The sequence below is a fragment of the Gymnogyps californianus genome, chromosome 5, assembly GCF_018139145.2.
Source record: "Gymnogyps californianus isolate 813 chromosome 5, ASM1813914v2, whole genome shotgun sequence".
NCBI classification, from domain to species: domain Eukaryota; kingdom Metazoa; phylum Chordata; class Aves; order Accipitriformes; family Cathartidae; genus Gymnogyps; species Gymnogyps californianus.
The window spans coordinates 12888745-12906520 of NC_059475.1; the positions used below are offsets into that span (position 1 = coordinate 12888745).

Consider the following 17776-nt stretch of genomic DNA (forward strand, 5'->3'; position numbering starts at 1 on the left):
ACGACGTGAAGCCCAACACGTGCTCCCGTATATCACGGCGCAGAAGCGCAAGCCGCTAATGCCCTTCATGAAAGCGGCACGCCGGAGCAGCGCATGCGCTGTGCGGCGACGGGGGCGGGAGCGCGACCCGGTGGGGTGAGGAGGAGCGGCCGGTCCCGCCTCCTTCCCGCGGCTCTCGGTGCCGGCGAGGCCTGCCCTGGCTCTGATTCGCCGGCCGGCGGGCCCCGGAGTAGCGCGGAGCCATGGCGCAGCGGAGGGCGGCGGAGAGCGGGCCTTGCCAAACGGCGGCGGAGAGCGCCAGGCACCAGCGGCAGCTTCTAGAAGGTGCCGGGGGTTGGGGCGGCGGGAGCGCGCGACCTCGTCCTGCCAACGGTCAACCGCCAACGGTCAACAGCCCGGGCGGGCCGGGGACGTTGCCCTCTGCGCCTGCCGGCGCAGAGGGCAACGTCCCCGGCCCGCCCGGGCGGTAGAGCGGCAGCACGGCTGCCTCAGGGGGGCTGGTGTGTGTGGGGGTGAGGCGGGCTCCCGTCGCGGGGCCTGTCAGACGCTACCAGCGGCAGGGCCGGGGGGCCGAAACGGGGCAGCAACCCGCCCCACGCACGCCCTAACGAGGAAGCGCGTGGGTTCGTGTGTGTGTTCCACTGCTGGCACGACTGTAGTACAAAAAGTGGCAGTGGCAGAAGGTGCAGTTCGCTGTATTTTCTTTTTTCGTCCTCTAAATTGCTTTTTATATTATTTTTTTTTCTCTCTGGATAAGATGTTATTAAAATAACCACCAGTGAGGTTTTCATGCTTGTAACTGCTGCATGGATGCCACCTTCTGCCCCTCGGCCTTAGCAGAGCCAGTGCACACCTGTGGGATCACGGTGACCTCAAAGCGAAAAACGTTAAAGCAAGTAAAATTGCCAGCTCGTCCGGCTCTGTTATGTCCGTGGGTTTCATCATCCTTTCGCTGTGTTTCACAACAGTCAGGTGGCAGTGCGACCCGCTTGAATGTTGCACGTTGGCATTGTAGTCATACCCCTGCAATCTACGAATGAAAATACAGCCGTGGCATTTTTTGTGTTCTTCAGGTGACTAAGAAAACTCTGCTTGCTGCAAAGTTGTCCTAGCCTTGCAGTGTCTGAAGAGAGTGTTTTAATACGTGCACACATATGCACCCTAGGGTTGATGCAGAGAGTTCTTACTGTTTATTTCCCTGCTTAAAATTCTTTGTGCATATAGCTGCATTTGTGCTAATCAGTGTATTGCGTATATATGGTCATGTTGGTAAAAATCTAAAGTATAGAAGAGGCCTAAAATGTAGTTGTGTCAGTTATTGTACTCCCATTACTTCCTTTACACAAGAATTTAAAGGCTAATAAAAACTTATATAGGCATATCCAAGAGAAGTCTTTTTATATGAGTGTAAAATATGTGTAATTCCCAAGTCTGAGAACTGTAATCTTTATATCCTAGGCTGGTGGGTGTGGGTGTGTGTTTACATATGTTTTCTTCTGATGATTGTGTCTCACCTAGTTGGCTAGTGGCTGTGCCTGGTGTTCTTTCTTAGGAGGAAGAAAACAAAGCCTGTTTCAAAGTTGCATTGTACATACTGAAGGTTTAACTTCAAGTTAAATCTCTGGTTAACTAGACTGGCAGAAGATTTCTGGCAAAAAAGAAAAAACATGTATGGCTTAGTTTGTTTTGCTCTATTTTTCTCTTTACAAATTTATTTATTGGTAGAGGCTTACATTGTTACGCATCATAGAAGTTGACTTCTATGGGATGTTTGCCAGCATAAGAACTTCAGATTTATTTGAAAGCTTTGAGGGAATGTGAGCAATGTGTTGTATATGTTATTGAAAGTATTGGTGGGAAGATTATGTTCACAGAGAGCTTACCTTAACATTTCCTTAAAGTATAAGTTTGAAATCTGTTGTGAGGGGTTTTTTTGTTGTTGTTGTTTTGGTTTGTTTTTTCTTAACTTTGTTTTTGTTTAATTTCAGGGAAAGCTCAGGCAGAAGGTGGATCAGCTCGGACATCACTTCTCATTTTAGTGTCCATCTTCTTATCAGCTGCTTTCCTTATGTTCCTGGTATATAAAAATTTCCCACAACTTAGTGAGTAAGTATGTCAGGAAAGATTAATTTATTTGCTTTTCATTCAGTATCAAATTGTAGAGGAGTCTACATGGGGTTAAGTGATTTTTAAACTGACATGAGTTATTTATAGACATAACCTTATTTTTTTAAAAGGGAATTTGAGTTTATAACCTAGAATGTCAGGATACAAAGCTTAATATTGAAATACTAAGTGGTAGGATCTGTGTAAACAGAGTTGTACTTGACCTAGGGTTTCTGTTGGACAGTTGAGATACCATGTTTTGAAAAGTTACCCCCGTCACATTAGCAATGGTAACTCACTGTGTTCTTAACCTTCTTCAATTGAGAGCCAAAACATACTTGGTTAAGGCTAGTTTATTTTAAAACTCCTTGTGCACTGGTATAACTGCAGGCTGTCGTCAAAAGGGGGCATCCTTATTACTTCATAGCTAAGCTTCACGTTCTATTTTTCTCCTTTTTGTTGCATCTAGTACTCGTGTTGGGAAGGTAGATAGTTTGACAAGATGGAAGCCTGCTTGTCTGACAATTTTCTTTTTTTCTTTTAGTAGTTAATTTTCTGTCTGATTAACTTGCTCAACAAGTTCAGTTTGCAACAGTCCAATCACTAAGTCTGATACAGAGGAAGAGAGGACACTCAACTGTGCTGCCCAGGGTTGCACCAGATTAAGGTGTGACATGAGATTTTGCTCTTAAAGCTTTGTTTGTTTGTGAGGTAAAGCTCTGCCACTCTTGCTGCACTTCAAATGTTATGACCCTAGTGTTGAGGCAGTTACGGTTGTTTTTGGCTGAAATGTTAACCGCTGTTCAGTTGCCAAGGTTTGGTTTGAGTAATTATTTCTTTTTGATCAGTACTTGGTAAGAAGGAAAAATAATCCTAGAAATGAAGCAGATGATTGTAATGAATAAAAAAAAAAATGGTTTGCAAATATCAAAAATTGAGGTTTTTCTAATGCAAAACACACTGTAAATATTAAGTGTTCATTTGAGAATATTATCACAACAATAATCATGTGGTTTGTTTGCTGAGGTTGTAGTTTAGTGATGTAGTGTATCTAAGTATCTATATATTCAGTAAGTAATTTTACTATACTGTTTGATTATATTTACCACCATTCCTGCTTTTTTTTTTTTTTTTCCAGAGAAGAAAGAGAATGTATAAAGGTTCCTAGAGATATGGATGATGCAAAGGCCTTGGGAAAAGTCCTGTCCAAATATAAGGACACATTTTATGTTCAAGTATTAGTGGCTTATTTTGCCACATATGTTTTGTATCCTTTCTCTGATATAAAAGGCAGTTTTGATGTAGTCATATTTCTCTGAAAAAGAAATTAAAAATTCCAACTTATAAATTCTTGATCATGGGTGAAGGAGGCTAAGATACCTGGGTGTGTTTATAAATAGATGCAAATATTCCAAAATATTTGAACTTAAAATATTTCTTATGTGTTTCAGTATGCTTTTTGGACTGTAAGAAAGGATTGAGTAGAAGGAAATTGATGCATGCATGTATAGCAGTAAATGCTGTGGGGGATTGGCATACAGCTTCACCTTGACTGTGTCTGTTGTGGACAAGATTTTTAGCTTTGATGTTACACTTGATCTCATTTTAGTGTTACACTAACTTTTTAAATTGCAAAATGAATTGCCAGTTAGAAATTACTGTTGATTATAAAGGAAAACTTTGCACTGTTGACTATTGCACTGTTCTTCCTTGAGACATTCAAAAGTGCCATATAAGAGTAATTTACAGAATATTTTACAGCATTTCTCAAGGAAAGCATTTTAAGCCTTCTTTCATCTCTGCAGTGCCTACATTCAAAAAACAAATCTCTATTTCCTTTGAGAGCGCTAAATTTCTGAAGGACTTTCTGCCTAGGGAGACACCAAGGCTACCTGTGTTCTGTGTTAACTTCTTTTTCCTGAGTGCTGATTAATGATTAATTAATCATTAAACACACTCTTAACTGGAACACTTAACTAAAAGTTAATAACTTTTAAAAGCTGTATAAGAGGTCTGTTTCATAGTTTAATGCAGAAGGCTTTCGTAACTCGCAGAAAAATCAGCACTGAATGTGCCATTAGTAATTATCCTCTAGCTTGCTCTTTTTAAGTGTAGTTCACAAATAATAGATTTATGAAGAAAATTAAAATGTTAGAGTTTTTATATATACGCAAAATAGAACAGAATTGGCTGTTTATTGAACTACTGTAGCAGCTGATGTGACGACATTTACTGTCTCAGCAGTAGACTGTGATCAGTTGACAAGCATGTTAGTTATCTCAGAACCTTGACACTTGCGTAGAAAAAACTGTACTGGTTGTAATGGACTTAATATAAAGGAAGATTATTTGGCTTTTTGATACTTCAGTCAATTCAACTTGCAAATTTTTTTTGCTTTATAAGATTTCTGTCTGAAGTGGGCGATACATCATAGTCTCAAGTATGTCTAGCAAGCCTTAAGCTCAACAGCCTGTCCGCTTACACTGCAGAAACTTAATTTTTGCCTTTTTGAAAAATTCTGACTGAAATTAGTGATCATGTATCCTAGTTATCTAGTGATTGCAGCATGCCTATTTGTAATGAAGTAGTAGTTGCCTTCATATATGTCAGTCTTCCATGAAACTCATAGTAGTTATGGGCTCAGACAGTTCTGTGAACTTTTCAGAGTATCTGAAAACTGCATATCTCTAGTCAACAATGTAAAATCAGAAGTACATGTTCCTGTGATGTCACAATAAATCCCCAGTGTCAATTGTAGCACAGATAATAAAAGCTGTACTACATTTTTCTCTTTATTTAGTGACTTATTTTTGTATGTGTAGTGATGAATCTACCCCTTGTTTCTCTGTGCTTGGGCTTCTTGTGCTACTCTGCAAATGTATTTTGAAGTAAAGATCTTTAGAGGCTATGCCTATTTATACTGATGCTTTTTCAAATTGTAATATGTATCCTGACTGCTTATAAAATTCAGAATCGGGTAGCTTTTTAAATTTTTTTTTTAATCTTAACTAAGATGCATCCAGCTTGCAAACGTTTGCTATTCCTGGGTCTATATTTCTCAGTATCCTGTCAGGGTTTCTTTATCCCTTTCCGCTGGCCTTATTTCTTGTTTGTCTGGTAAGTATGGAAAACAGTTTGTGAGGGCATATATTTCTATCTGTTTGGAATACAACCAAGCATCTAAACAGCGTCCTGTTTGAAATGATCAGAGTCTGAGTGAAATAGGGGTATACTTTAGTTTCTGAGGAATGAATGAGTTCTCATTCAGCTCTGTTGTGAGAATGGCATTACCCACAAAATTCACTGTAGCATTGGGTGATGATCCAAAAGACTAAACTGTTTCTCCAGGTTTTCTTAATGGAGACATCTGAGTGTGCATCAGCCAGAGTTTCCTTTACTTTAAATTTGTCTAGCATCCACCAGAACCCAATTGTAATTTCAGAACACGATTACTGCATTTTTATTATTGCACTGCAAAATACATCTGTCTTTAAATGGCTTAAATACCCAAGAAGCTTAATTTAAGATATGAAATGTATGTTATTGACAAGCTTAAAAAGATGTAATGTACAAAAGATGCGGTCATAATGAGCCTTAGTATGTAAGAATGAGATAATTGAGTAGGTATGGAGGACCAAGTTGATGAATTTTCAAGTTTGAATCTCTTTAATGCCATTGTGCCCCTTATTTGCAAAGCTTTCACTGTTCAAAATCTTAAAACTGCAGAAGCACTCAGTATTAACTGATAAGTAATCAACATTGTCTACTTTGAATGTTAAGATTGATCTAAATGCCTTGGAAATAAAGGAATGTCTTGGGTCAGCAACATTCTTAGGGAGTGTGTACATACTGCTGAAGGAGAGCCCTTCAGCCTCAATGGAGGGCCACATAGAAGCAGGCTCTATCCAGCCAGTGTAGTTAATAGGCATATAAGGCTAAGATTAGAGTTTCTGCTCATTTGTTCTTTTTTTTCCTCCCCCCAGTGCTCAGGACTTGGAGCTTCATTCTGCTATATGCTTTCATACCTAGTGGGACGTCCTGTTGTATACAGATATTTAACAGAAAAAGCAGTAAAATGGTCACAACAGGTAAAGTTTCTAGAGATGCTGAAATTTATGATAGAAAATGTATAGTGGAAGAGCATGGAAAACTAGGCGTTCTCGTGCTCATGTATCTAGTTACAAAGAAAGGATTCTGACTCCTTTCTGACACTGCGTAGTTACTGTCTCTGAGTGTTTTTAAACAGTGGGGAGTATTCCTGATTTTATGGTATTTCCTGTGAGGAAGTTGTTTTTACCTAGGAAGAGTTTGCAGCTGATAACCCCCCTGGTTTAGCTAATGTCAATAGGAAACCTCTCCAGTTTCAATTTAAAGTAATAGCTCTCTAAGCAGCAGAACTAATGAAAGCTGGGTTTGTGTTTTTTATGGGGGAAAAAACCCTGTAGCTGTATGTCTGACTACAAAACCTTAATTTGAAGATGTTATTGTGGTTGGAGCATTTAGAAACTTTCTCTTACAGTATCTGGTAACATTAGTTTCAGCAAGTGTTAATTGTCAGATGAAGTTAAAGATTTTGCAGTACAAAATCATAGTGTGATTAGTGTTTGACCTCATGTCTCTTCCTTTGATACTCTTGGCAAATGTGAAGCACAACTTACTACCTTACTCTGTTCAAGATTTTTGAATCACGTAAAAATATTTTAAACTTGTTCCTCGTTAGATAAGATGTGGAGCTGTGTCTGCCACAATTGACCTTATTAAATAATATAGTACTATTTTGACTCTTGACCCAAGTAAATCTTAATATCGCAGTATAATCTTGAGGCTGTTCTCTGAGTAGCAAATGGTTACTGTTTCCATTAGTAGTGATAAGTGATATGTGGATATGTGATTTAAAGTTACGTAATTACATGTGCAGCTCATATCTCACCGTTTCCAGGTTAATTGGACTATATCATGCTTGCATTTTGAGGGCTAAGACATTTTATATGCAGGATTAATCAATGTTTAAATACTTGTCATTCACTAAGATTAAAAAACCCCACAGTGGTATTACTGAACAATAGCAGGGTTACTGACTTTAGTGTTGCAGTTAAAGCTAAAGTTGGGGGGAAAAAAACGGGGTTGTGACTGGGGTGAGTTGCTACATGAGATTTCAGATGAAATTGCAATCAGACCAGCTTTGATTTCAACTGGGGCCAGATGACCACGTTTAGGCTTATGTTTAGCGAAGGTCTGCCAGGATAGGCCAGAAGTGGTGGATGCTTTGCTATCCTTATATTGGTTTGAGGTTACGGTTCTTGTTTGAAAGAGCTGATGTGCTAAAGCCAGGCTGGAAGAAGAGGCTTTGATGTAGTACTAGTGTAAGGAGCCGGGCTAGACTTGAGAATATAATTAAGACTGTAAATAAAGTTGGGGCTATTGTGGTTGCTCCTGGGTAAATGTTAATGCTAGGCATTCTAACATATGGGTAGATAGGTTTTGCAACTGTGCTGGCAGCAGCCACCTGATGAACTTCAGAGCCATGACCTAGGTAAGTTTCCAAGTGAGGAATACAGCTGTGTTTCAAGTTTGATCATGAGTTAGGACAGAATGGGTTGAGGAACAAACTTCATTGCTTGTTCCTGCAAAAGCTTTAGGAATAGGATGACAAGCTGGCCATGTTGATTGGGCTACAGTTAGACAGGCAGAGGTTGCTGTGCTAAAGTTAGGCCTAGGCCTGCTGCTGCTGCGCCAGATTACTTGTTTGCTGTTTAAGTTGTCTGATTCAGACACATCATCACTATGCTCTACCACAGACTGGTATTTGCAGACTAACTTCAGTACTATTTAACAGGTGATTCACTGATGACTCTTCTTTGAGTCACTCATTGTTTAACTGATTTTTATGTTTGCAACTTGTAAATTTGTACAAAAGATACACAAAAAAACCCTAACAAACCTCTAGTAGTAAAATCATTGTGTATTTTCAAGGCAGGGATTTTTTTACTGAATTTTTTTTGTTTTTGTTCTGGCAGGTTGAACGACACAGAGAACACCTCATTAACTACATAATATTTTTGAGAATAACACCTTTTCTTCCCAATTGGTTTATCAATATAACATCTCCTGTAATTAACGTGCCATTGAAAGTATTTTTCATTGGCACTTTTCTAGGTAAGAATTCTGGCTAGTGAACTGCAGTTTTGGGGGTAGCTAGAAGAAGGGATGTTATTTGCTTCTCTCTGTATGTGTTGTTCAGCAGAGATCACCACCTACTGGACAGCTGAAAGATTACAGAAGGATATTGGTCTTGTACTCTTCAAGCTTATAGCATCAAAATATTTTAGTAGTCAGGACTATTCTGATGTACTAGATGAGAGATAATGAGCCCAGACTTAATTACTTGCTTAAGGAAACATACATTATATGAACACTTTAGTAATAACTTTTTGTTCCACTCCATGACTGTAATGCTTCTGTGAACTTCTGTAAGCTCCTATTTTGAGCTCAGCATAATTGTGTGAGGATGTATGTGATTTGAGCTGAAGGATTGTTTCTCCCCTTCCCACTCCATTTTGTTCACCATAATATATCTTCCTAGGAGTGAAATCATAATTTAACTAATGCAGTGCTAAACACTTTAGTTTTGTAATTGGCATATTTTTGCAAATACTTTTTAATCTGGTTAGGAAACAATCCATATTTTTCCTTTATGAACTTAAATAAAATCGGTTTGTAGAGAGACAACTTGAAATCTGCAGCGTCTAAAGAGCAGAGATTATTTTCTTAGTCTTCTGTGTTTGAGTTGGTGTTAAAAATATTAAAAATAGCATGAAAACAGTTCTTTTGATAGGGGTTTTTTGTCTTTGAATTTTGTATTTACACCTCTCTTAAAAAAATTCAGACTTTGTTGCCTTGTAATTTTTTATGTTAAAAGTTGGATGACTAATTTATGATTTTTTCCATTTTTTTCACCCTAACAAGCTGGTTTTTCTTCCTTTGCCCTCCTACCCTTCCAATTCCCTGTTCCAGGTGTGGCACCACCGTCTTTTGTAGCCATTAAGGCAGGAACAACGCTGTACCAACTTACAACAGCAGGGGAAGCTGTTTCCTGGAACTCTGTTTTTGTTCTCATGATTCTAGCCATCCTCTCCATCCTACCAGCTGTCTTCCAGAAGAAACTGAAACAGAAGTTTGAATAAGGATCAAACTGGACCAGAATTTCCCATACTTCATCTCAGGATCAGCACTTCTGATATTTGTATATTCGGTTTTCTATTGGATCTTAAGCAATTAAAGGGAAGGCTTGTGATTGATAAGAATGTCTTTAAATGAACACGTGGCCTAAAATTGAAGGAACTGTGTTCAGAAATGTACTGCATATAGTTTTGTAACCAAACCATCAGTGTTTTACTTTGGGAGGGTGTGTGTCTGGCCCTCAGGATGAGGGAAGTGAAAACACAGATGTAACATTTTGCTCTGATTATATGCAGAGCAAAAATTATAATGTAGACGTAAACTACAGATAATGCTCTCTAAAACTTGCAGGAAAAAACACTGAATTATTCAGGCCAATTTTGTAACATTCTCTGTAGGCTTGCATGTGATCTGGTCTGAGTACATTTCTCATCAACAATATTTCTCTTCTTTTTTTTTTTTTTTCCTTTGGGAGTTCCAAAATAATAGCATAACATAATAACGGTGCTCACTCAGAAACAAAGGTTTTTCGCAGTACTTTAACTACAATGATATTCTCATCCTGATTGTTTACTTCTATTTATTAGTGCTTTGTGGATTTAAATACTTGAACCTACATCTGCTATACTAACTGGATTAACAAAAGCAAGGTGTCACATCATTCCCTTTTGTCCTCTGTAAAGTTTTATTCTGGGAGAGGATATAGGAAGGGAGAGAGCAGGTTAGAATTTTTATCATGGCTGGGTGATGATTTTGAAGTTCTAATTTTTAATTTTTTCATGTTGATTATTTTGCCAGTATTTCACTTGCATAGATTTATCCTGCCAATTGAAGAAAGTGATCGTATGATTATATAAAACTTTCAGTTCTCCAGTGATTTAAAAATGTTTAACTTCAAGCAGTGTAATATTACAATTTCTCAAGCAATATGTAAAGAGTATAAAATTTTCCATTGCAGCTCGATGAGCTAGAAGAAATGTCAGGTACACAAATTGGTGCAGCTCTTATTAAAGAGCTAATTAAAGAGCTAATTCCAAATAATGTTGAAAGCATCACGTAACAGAAGGCTCTTGTGTCAGTGTATATAAAATTGAGAGGATGATTCCATTGTCTGGTAAGTCAGTAACTGGCAATGGGCAGCCAGCTATGATTCACCTTTAGGTAGAAGTATATATATTCATTCAATAAGGTATATGATACCTCCCCTTGTATGCGTATAACTGTTGTAGCTTGTTGTGTTGTCAGTGGAATTCCATAAAATGAGGCCCTGATCAGCAAGGAACTGGGGTGTGCGTTTAAGTTTTATCCTACTGAAACCAGTGCTGCTTACATGCTTTTAAGTTGGTGCCCCTGAATAACTTGCTGAAATGGGAGTTGACACATTAGCATATGCTCCAATTCAAGGGTTTATTTGTCTGTATCCTCATGTTAACTTATCATATGATAGATCATTGAGATGTAAGAGAACAGTTCCATGAATGTGATAATGTGAAAGGTACTGGTACCTTTAAAAGGTTTTGTTCTTTTTGTAACATAATGTTAATTGACTCCTTCATTTCATCACAGTATTACATGTAAATATATAGTAAATATTACTGGTACGCTCTTTGTCTTTTATTTAAATCTGGGCTGCACAGTAAGTGGTATTTTTTACATAGGTAGGTAAAGGAATACATATCACTTCTGTTTGCAAGTTTCTTGTAAAATCATTTAGCTTCAGCAATTGTTTTGTTATTTAGAATTTATTCTAAAAGTGTACTTTACTGGCATTTAAAACTGAACAGTGATTATTTTTATTGCTGCAGTTCTAATCTCAGAGGTCATCTACCCAGGGGACTTATTCCACAGTAGACTTAAGTGTGAATTTAGCTGTTGCAAGCAAGTGTCCCCTGGACTATTGAGTGTGAAGTTGCTGTAGATTTACAGCCTACTTTTCTGCATAGCTAATTTTTCATGCAGATGAACTCTCAGAATAAATTACCTACTACTTATTGTCCAGTGGCTTTTCTCAAAATTTGTCTCAATTTCTGGTCGATAACAGATGGTGTTGTAAAATCCCTTCTATGCTATATTAAGCCAATGTTTTGGTGGAACCTTGACACTAAAGAAGGAACTGAACTATGTTTCAATTTAATGTGAATCATGCTATCGCTTGACATTTTCACTGAGTTACATTTCACTGTGTAGATGGGATCAGGCTATGTTACTGAAAAACCTGTTGTGTTTCAGCCATAGACTGGGTTCCCATCACAGTGGCTAAAAGCCTTAAGACCTTAAAAAGGTTGAAAATAAAGTTCCTTCCTTTTGCAGAACCTTAGCGTTTTTTTAACCTGTCCCTTCTGTGTTTATCTTCAGCTGCTGATGGCCTCAGGCAGTTTCCTACCCCATGAAGACTACTTCTGAGGGTTGTGAAGAGTAAGGAAGGCCTTGTGAAACAGGCAAAAAAGCACTGTGCTGTGGAATACTGTACTAGCCTACTCTTTCCTCTAGGGAATCCAGCAAGTGATCCAAGAGATAGCCATAACATTTTGACAGGAAAACAGTGGCTACCATGAAACAAACTGGGAAATTGGGAAGATGTAGCTTTGTTTTTTAATGACAAGGAATTTTTAGCTGTTAGGTGACCTGTTTAGCTTTTGGAATTTGTGATACCTGCATGATATCATTACTAAATGTCTCTTGCCATTTGATAATAAAGCTATTATATAAAACACGAAACGTATTTTTGAGTACAATGAAGTATGCTGAACTTCCCACTAAGCTTAATTTTTTATTAACCTGTTTAAAAGGGATGAGTTCTTAAATGGTATTTTTAATGACTGATTAAAAATTAAACTGAGCTGATCACATCTGTAGATGAGATTCATTCTGTTTTTACCTTTATTTCAGAACACATAGGTAAACTTGACTTTCTTTTCTGTCTGAAATTAATTTCTCACATGCAACAGTAGTTTTGAAAAGTCTTTATGTTTTGCACTGGAAGGCATTTGGGTCTAACTTGTTTTATCTCCTCAAATAGAAGCATTTGTGTAATTGCTCTTCTTTTTTTTTTTTTTTCCCCATGAATTCCTGATGGAAGGCTCATGTGCTAAAGTTGTTATAGCTTCATTCACCTTCCCTCAATATTCTGTTATGTCCAGCTTATGGAATTCTTTTTTTGCCTTCTATAGAAAACTGATGCTGAAAGCTTGCTGAAAAATTAAGGCAAGAAGTAAAAGTTGAAAAATGAGAAGTCTTTCTTTAAAATGTTAGTGAACTATGCTATTATGCAAGGTCAAAATATGGTTTTTGTTGTTAGGTAACTTTGAAGATTTTTGTGTGTTGTTCCTGAGAATATTCATCATGCATAGTTTCTGTGATAACCTACTTTTATGATAGTAACTAAAACGCAGTGTGGATTGCTCTGCTTTGCGTTAGAACTGAAGTATGCTGCCTGCCTCATACCATGCAGTTTACTCTGGATTAAGCTGAACAACCAGCAGAATTGACTCAACCGGGTAGCTGATCAAGGAGTGAAACACCCAGCAGCTACTGCAGGTACATTTTTAGAAATATAAGGACTAACTGAAATAGAAGCCTTTGTGAGAGCTGTTGCTACAGGAATTAAATTCATACCTTTAGTGTTTTGCACTAGAAATATATTAAAAAGGAACAAAACAGGAAATGCGTTTCTTTCTGTTTCTTAGTCACATATTTTTTTCTTTCATTCTTGTGAGTAATAACAGTGAAGTAATAACTCTGGGAATTGTGGGAGCTAAAGCACTAAAAATCATACCTTCTAGCCAAATTCCTCCATTCAACATTAAGTTCAGCACAGTGAAAAAACCCTGTCCCAGGAGTGCCGCGTGAGTGCCTGTCCATTCCTTAGCACCCACTACAGAGCCAGTGCCAGAAAGGGGAAGTCAAACTATCCCTCAGATACGTAATGAACTATTTTTCATAGTGTGGGACAATGTCTTCTGCAAGATTACAAAATAGGGGGATTTTTTTCCCCCAGAAGGCTGAAACAAATACAAGTCAAATTATAGAAAACTTTCCTTCTGTCATAAAGTGTGAGGTTTGTGAACAATACATTTTAGTATGACAGTGTTAAGAGGGAAATGAAAGAAGTTTTGACAGGAGAGCAGGATCCAGAGCAAGCTTTTCAAATTTTCCTCAAAGAGAAGTCAGTTATTCTGATTATTTTTATGACCAATTGATGTCTTGCAATGACACACATTTCTATCTAACTCTCAGCTGGTGGCTTTATAGCTCAAGATCACCCAAACTGAAAGAAGTTACATCGTTTCAATAATGGCAGTTAATATGAATAAGAGCATAATATGTTTACTAGCATACCATAGCTCCTATTCCTGTTCTTAAAAAATATCCACCTAGTGTAATAATTAATTTTTCCTTGTTTTACAGTACACAAGGAAGAATCTGGGTCTGGATTATGAGAGCTAAGATCAATGACCGGTGTATAACTATGTGAGAGGCCTCATAAGAGCTCCTTTCTGTAGACAATCTTCAAAACACAGAGAATTCTGCTTCTGCACATCTCTAGGACTTCAATGATATCTTCATAGCCTTAAAAGGTTAGTAGACAGAAGGTTAGTAGGCTCTGGAGAGGAGTGGGAGTGCCACAGTGGAAAATAGCTTTTAAAATTCTGCATTGGAATTAAGATCTAACATTATGGTCATAACTCCTGATTTTTCTTTCACAACCTAGCCCTTGAGCAGTTGTATCCAGTAATCTGGAATTTGCAATGTTTACTGTACTTGGAAGAATTCCATGCCATGAAAAAGTGTTTTGAGCACATCACTAAATCATTGTTATGTTTGACTATTTGTTCTGTGTTAAAATGATTTCTCACAGAGAGTATCGGGGGTTGGAAGGGCAGAGCCCAGCTGGCCTGTCCCACTGCCTCCAGCGAGGGAGCAGGGCAGGCCGGGGGCAGCCTCAACCAAGAGTCTTGGTCATCAAGCAAGTCTGTAGTGATGAGACAGGTCTGAGGTCAAGCCAGAAATGCAAATCAGCAACACAAGGTCAGGATCAGGCCCAATAAGGGTAACCAGGTTCTGACACAGCCCAGCAGCCTGCCTTAAATGGACCCATGGTTGGTGGGGTTGAGACCCCAGCTGAGGTTGGTCAGGGCCACTAAGGCCTATTAGTGCCTTTAGGACCCTCTTATAGGCAGTTTCTGTCTTGATATGCTGACTCTGATGGGTCTTATCCTGAACTATATCCTCCAATATCCTCTGATTCTCCTCCAGTGTTAAGGGAGACCCTAAATGCTCAGTCAGAATACTATAAAACTTCTTAAGCAGATACAGTAAATTAGACATTTTGATACCCAAGTGCCCTTTTAGATCTAGTGTCTCAACTAGGACACTAGGCCAGACAGCCACAAGTCTTCAAACCAGACTTCAGACTTAACCAATATGTGACCTTGACTATGTCAATATTGTGCAGTTTCCCGAAAGCCTATTGATCCTGTGTTTGCCTTGGTCTTGACATCAATGATGAAAATCAGGGTATTATCTTGTGTCTTCTTCATGGTTGATTCTGTGGTCAAAGGGAACCTCTTAATGATATAAAGTTCAACCTTGGTCTGCTGTGGGGTGCTCTTGCAGGGGTTCCTGGGCTGCCTTTGCGGCCACTGGGTTGAGTCTCAGGCCTCCCACAAGTGGGAAATGTGCAGACCAGACCTTCTTGAAACTATGGATGTTTTCAAGAGCCTTCTTGGCTGTCAGTGCCTTGACCTTTGCCTCCGCCTTGGAGGACCTGGCCTCCTTAGGCTGGGGTACCATCCTCAACAAGTGGAAGTGAAAGGAGCGGAAACAAATTAGACTCTCGCATACTTGCCCTCTGCCCTCATCTTGAATATTGACGAACTTGGACCTCACCGACAAGTGGCCTGGTGCCACTGCCCATCTGAGGCTCTGGGAGCCCTTGTAGTAGATACACCTGCACAATGGATATATGACCTGCTCACAAGCTGCACTACCAGGTGTGGGCTCCTGGAGCTGGGGAGAAGAGGGACCACACTGCATGGGACCTTAAGAAACATTCCACACCTTGATGTGACAGTTCTCCTCTGATCTGTGCCCTGGTGTGGGAGGATGTGTGTTAGGTGATCTGGTGTGCTGGATATATTCCAGAAGTCTGCTGCGTGGATATCACTTACACCAAATGCATTGTCATTAAACAATCGCAGCCAGTTTCTAGTGTCCAGTTTTGCAGACTGGAGAGGGTTGTTTTAATGTTGTCACTGATGTCGTTGTTCCCCCCCCCCCAAGAATCCAGGGTAAACATCTTAATCGAAGTCGTTAGAAGACACCATATACAATCAGCACCCTGACAACAGTAGTGATCTGTTTATGCTTTGAGCTCTGTTACCTTTCTAAGTTTAGCTCATCTTGGGGAAACAGCTGCACAGAAAAAAGGCAGATACCCTATTTCAGACTTTCTCAATTCTCTGAGCAGTGTTGAATGAAACTGTAATTTGCTGTTGGGGTTTCTTACTGCTTATTAAATAAACTCTTCCAATAATCATGATTGTGATTGTTGGCAAAATAAGTCTGAATTAACTAGTATGAGGAATAATCAAGCTATGTTCACATTAAGATCTGTCTTCACTATTTTTAAAAGACTTTATTCTCTTTGACTTAAGGCTTGAGCTTGAAAAAATCCCAGTCTTTGCCATTGAAAACAGCAGCTGAATCAACAGTGATAGTCTTGCCAAAGACAATGAATCTTTTAAATCACTTCCTATTTACTAATATATCTTTATGATTCTCTGGCTAAAGAGTCATAGTTTCCACAGATTTTACAATTCCACAGATTTTCTCGACATCATAAAGAATACTTTCAGGAATTCATAATGTAGTTTAGAGTGTCATTGCCTTACTCAAGGACATCTAAGCAATTTGCAAAGTTTACTGACAAAATTGCCATGTTTTGGGTGTTTCCTGTGATGGGAACATTGCTCAAGAAGACTGACAGATTAAAGCTACTGGTCTTTGAATTAGACATCACAAATGTTGCTTGTGGTCACTAGGCAAGAGTATTTCAGATATGAAATAATCGGGGGGGGAAGATACAATGGAAAAGAGACAGTCATTGACAAAATGGGAGAAGAAAGCTCTAGCTGTTTGGGTACATCTACTGGATGCCTAGATTTAAGAGAGACTAGGCTGTAAGCTGGCTGGGAAAACAGATAATTTATCTGATAGAGTATGAATGAGCTTTTTCACAGCAAAAATTGTGGTGAATTATCTTTCTTGATTAATTAACCTTTTGTTGATTCTGGTTCATGCAGTTCCTCCCTTCTTGTTCCTTTCTGGTAGCAATTCAAAGCAAATCTGAACTTCTTAGTCTGAGACTCTCCTTTTAAAAAAAAATTTCTTGTTCCTTACCCTGTTGCATAGCAAGGTGTGTGTACGTTTAAATCTTGCTGCTCAACAGTATTTCTGGTAATCCTCTGCTTGCTTACTGAACCATCTAACTTTATTTGCTAAATCTTCTAAATATATGGTTATTGCTGGAACAGTTAAAGTGCAAGTAAGAAAAATTTTTTATTTCCCCATCTTTATTTGACAAAAAACCCCCTGCCAGTATCTGTGCTGTTTCCCTAGATTTTCTTGTAAGTCCTTCCGAGACCCTCAGGCTATGACTTTTGTTTATAAGGGTTAAACTACAGTTCAGGCTAACTCAAAAGAAGTTTACCATGTGCCGAATATATTGTCCTTTGCCACATCAAAAGCAGACCAAGAAGCAAAATGTGCAAAAAATGGCCAGAGAACATAGAATAAGGGCAACCAGATTTAGGTAGTTCTGTTCTTTGTTGCTGTCTTCCGCAAACCACCAGGCAGGCTCAACGTAATCTAAATGTATGTGCTTACTGTAGAGTTAACTTGAGACTTTCACTCCAATATTGCTCCTAATTATCCTGCTATCTTTATTGAAATCTCTCCCTCAGGTTCACTAGTGGTTTAAAATTGAACTGTCAGAACTGTCAATCAAATCTAAGCAATGCTTTCATTCATTGATAACCCATTCTGTGGCTCATACAGTCTTAATCAAGTGAATACTAATAGCACCAGTGCTTCTTACAGTTTTTCCTATTTCCCAGAAGAATGGAAAAGCTCTCCACAATTCACTGGGCAAAATGGCATAAGAGCTTAGTTATTCTACAGCAAAAGGCTGTAGACCATTGACAGTGAGGTCTTACATGTACTGCTGTCTCTAGTGCCTGCAAAGGACTCAGTGTGTCTTGGCAATGTAAACTCAAATCTGTGAAGTTTCACATGCTTGGTAGCATGTTAAGTTAGATTGGTGTCTGATGAATTCAGCATTATGGATGCAACCTTAACTACTTGGGCAGTCCTAGATAATAATCCTAGAAGACTGAAAAGTTTTAATTTCTCCTCTTATAAGCCCTACAAGATAGGGAAGAATTCTGATGTGAAAGCTACAAATGGAGAACTAAGTGAAGAGAGGAAGGGG

At 38.8% G+C, this 17776-nt stretch overlaps 1 protein-coding gene across 1 annotated transcript; it reads left to right on the forward strand.

Annotated features, from left to right (window-relative positions):
- Positions 1-242: 242 nt before the first annotated feature.
- TMEM41B (transmembrane protein 41B) lies at positions 243-12134 on the forward strand. The gene is made up of 7 exons (XM_050897830.1): positions 243-324; positions 1989-2106; positions 3245-3373; positions 5130-5223; positions 6090-6194; positions 8124-8262; positions 9121-12134. The coding sequence occupies exons 1-7, from the start codon at positions 243-245 to the stop codon at positions 9288-9290; spliced, it is 837 nt and encodes a 278-aa protein (XP_050753787.1). The 3' UTR covers positions 9291-12134.
- The last annotated feature ends 5642 nt before the right edge of the window (positions 12135-17776 follow it).

Bases quoted from the DNA above. Each gene is read 5' to 3' on its own strand.
- TMEM41B (XM_050897830.1), top strand. From the start codon at position 243: ATGGCGCAGCGGAGGGCGGCGGAGAGCGGGCCTTGCCAAACGGCGGCG. The intron at 325-1,988 runs GTGCCGGGGGTT...GTTTAATTTCAG, and splicing joins CCAGCGGCAGCTTCTAGAAG to GGAAAGCTCAGGCAGAAGGT. The intron at 3,374-5,129 runs GTATCCTTTCTC...AGATGCATCCAG, and splicing joins TATTTTGCCACATATGTTTT to CTTGCAAACGTTTGCTATTC.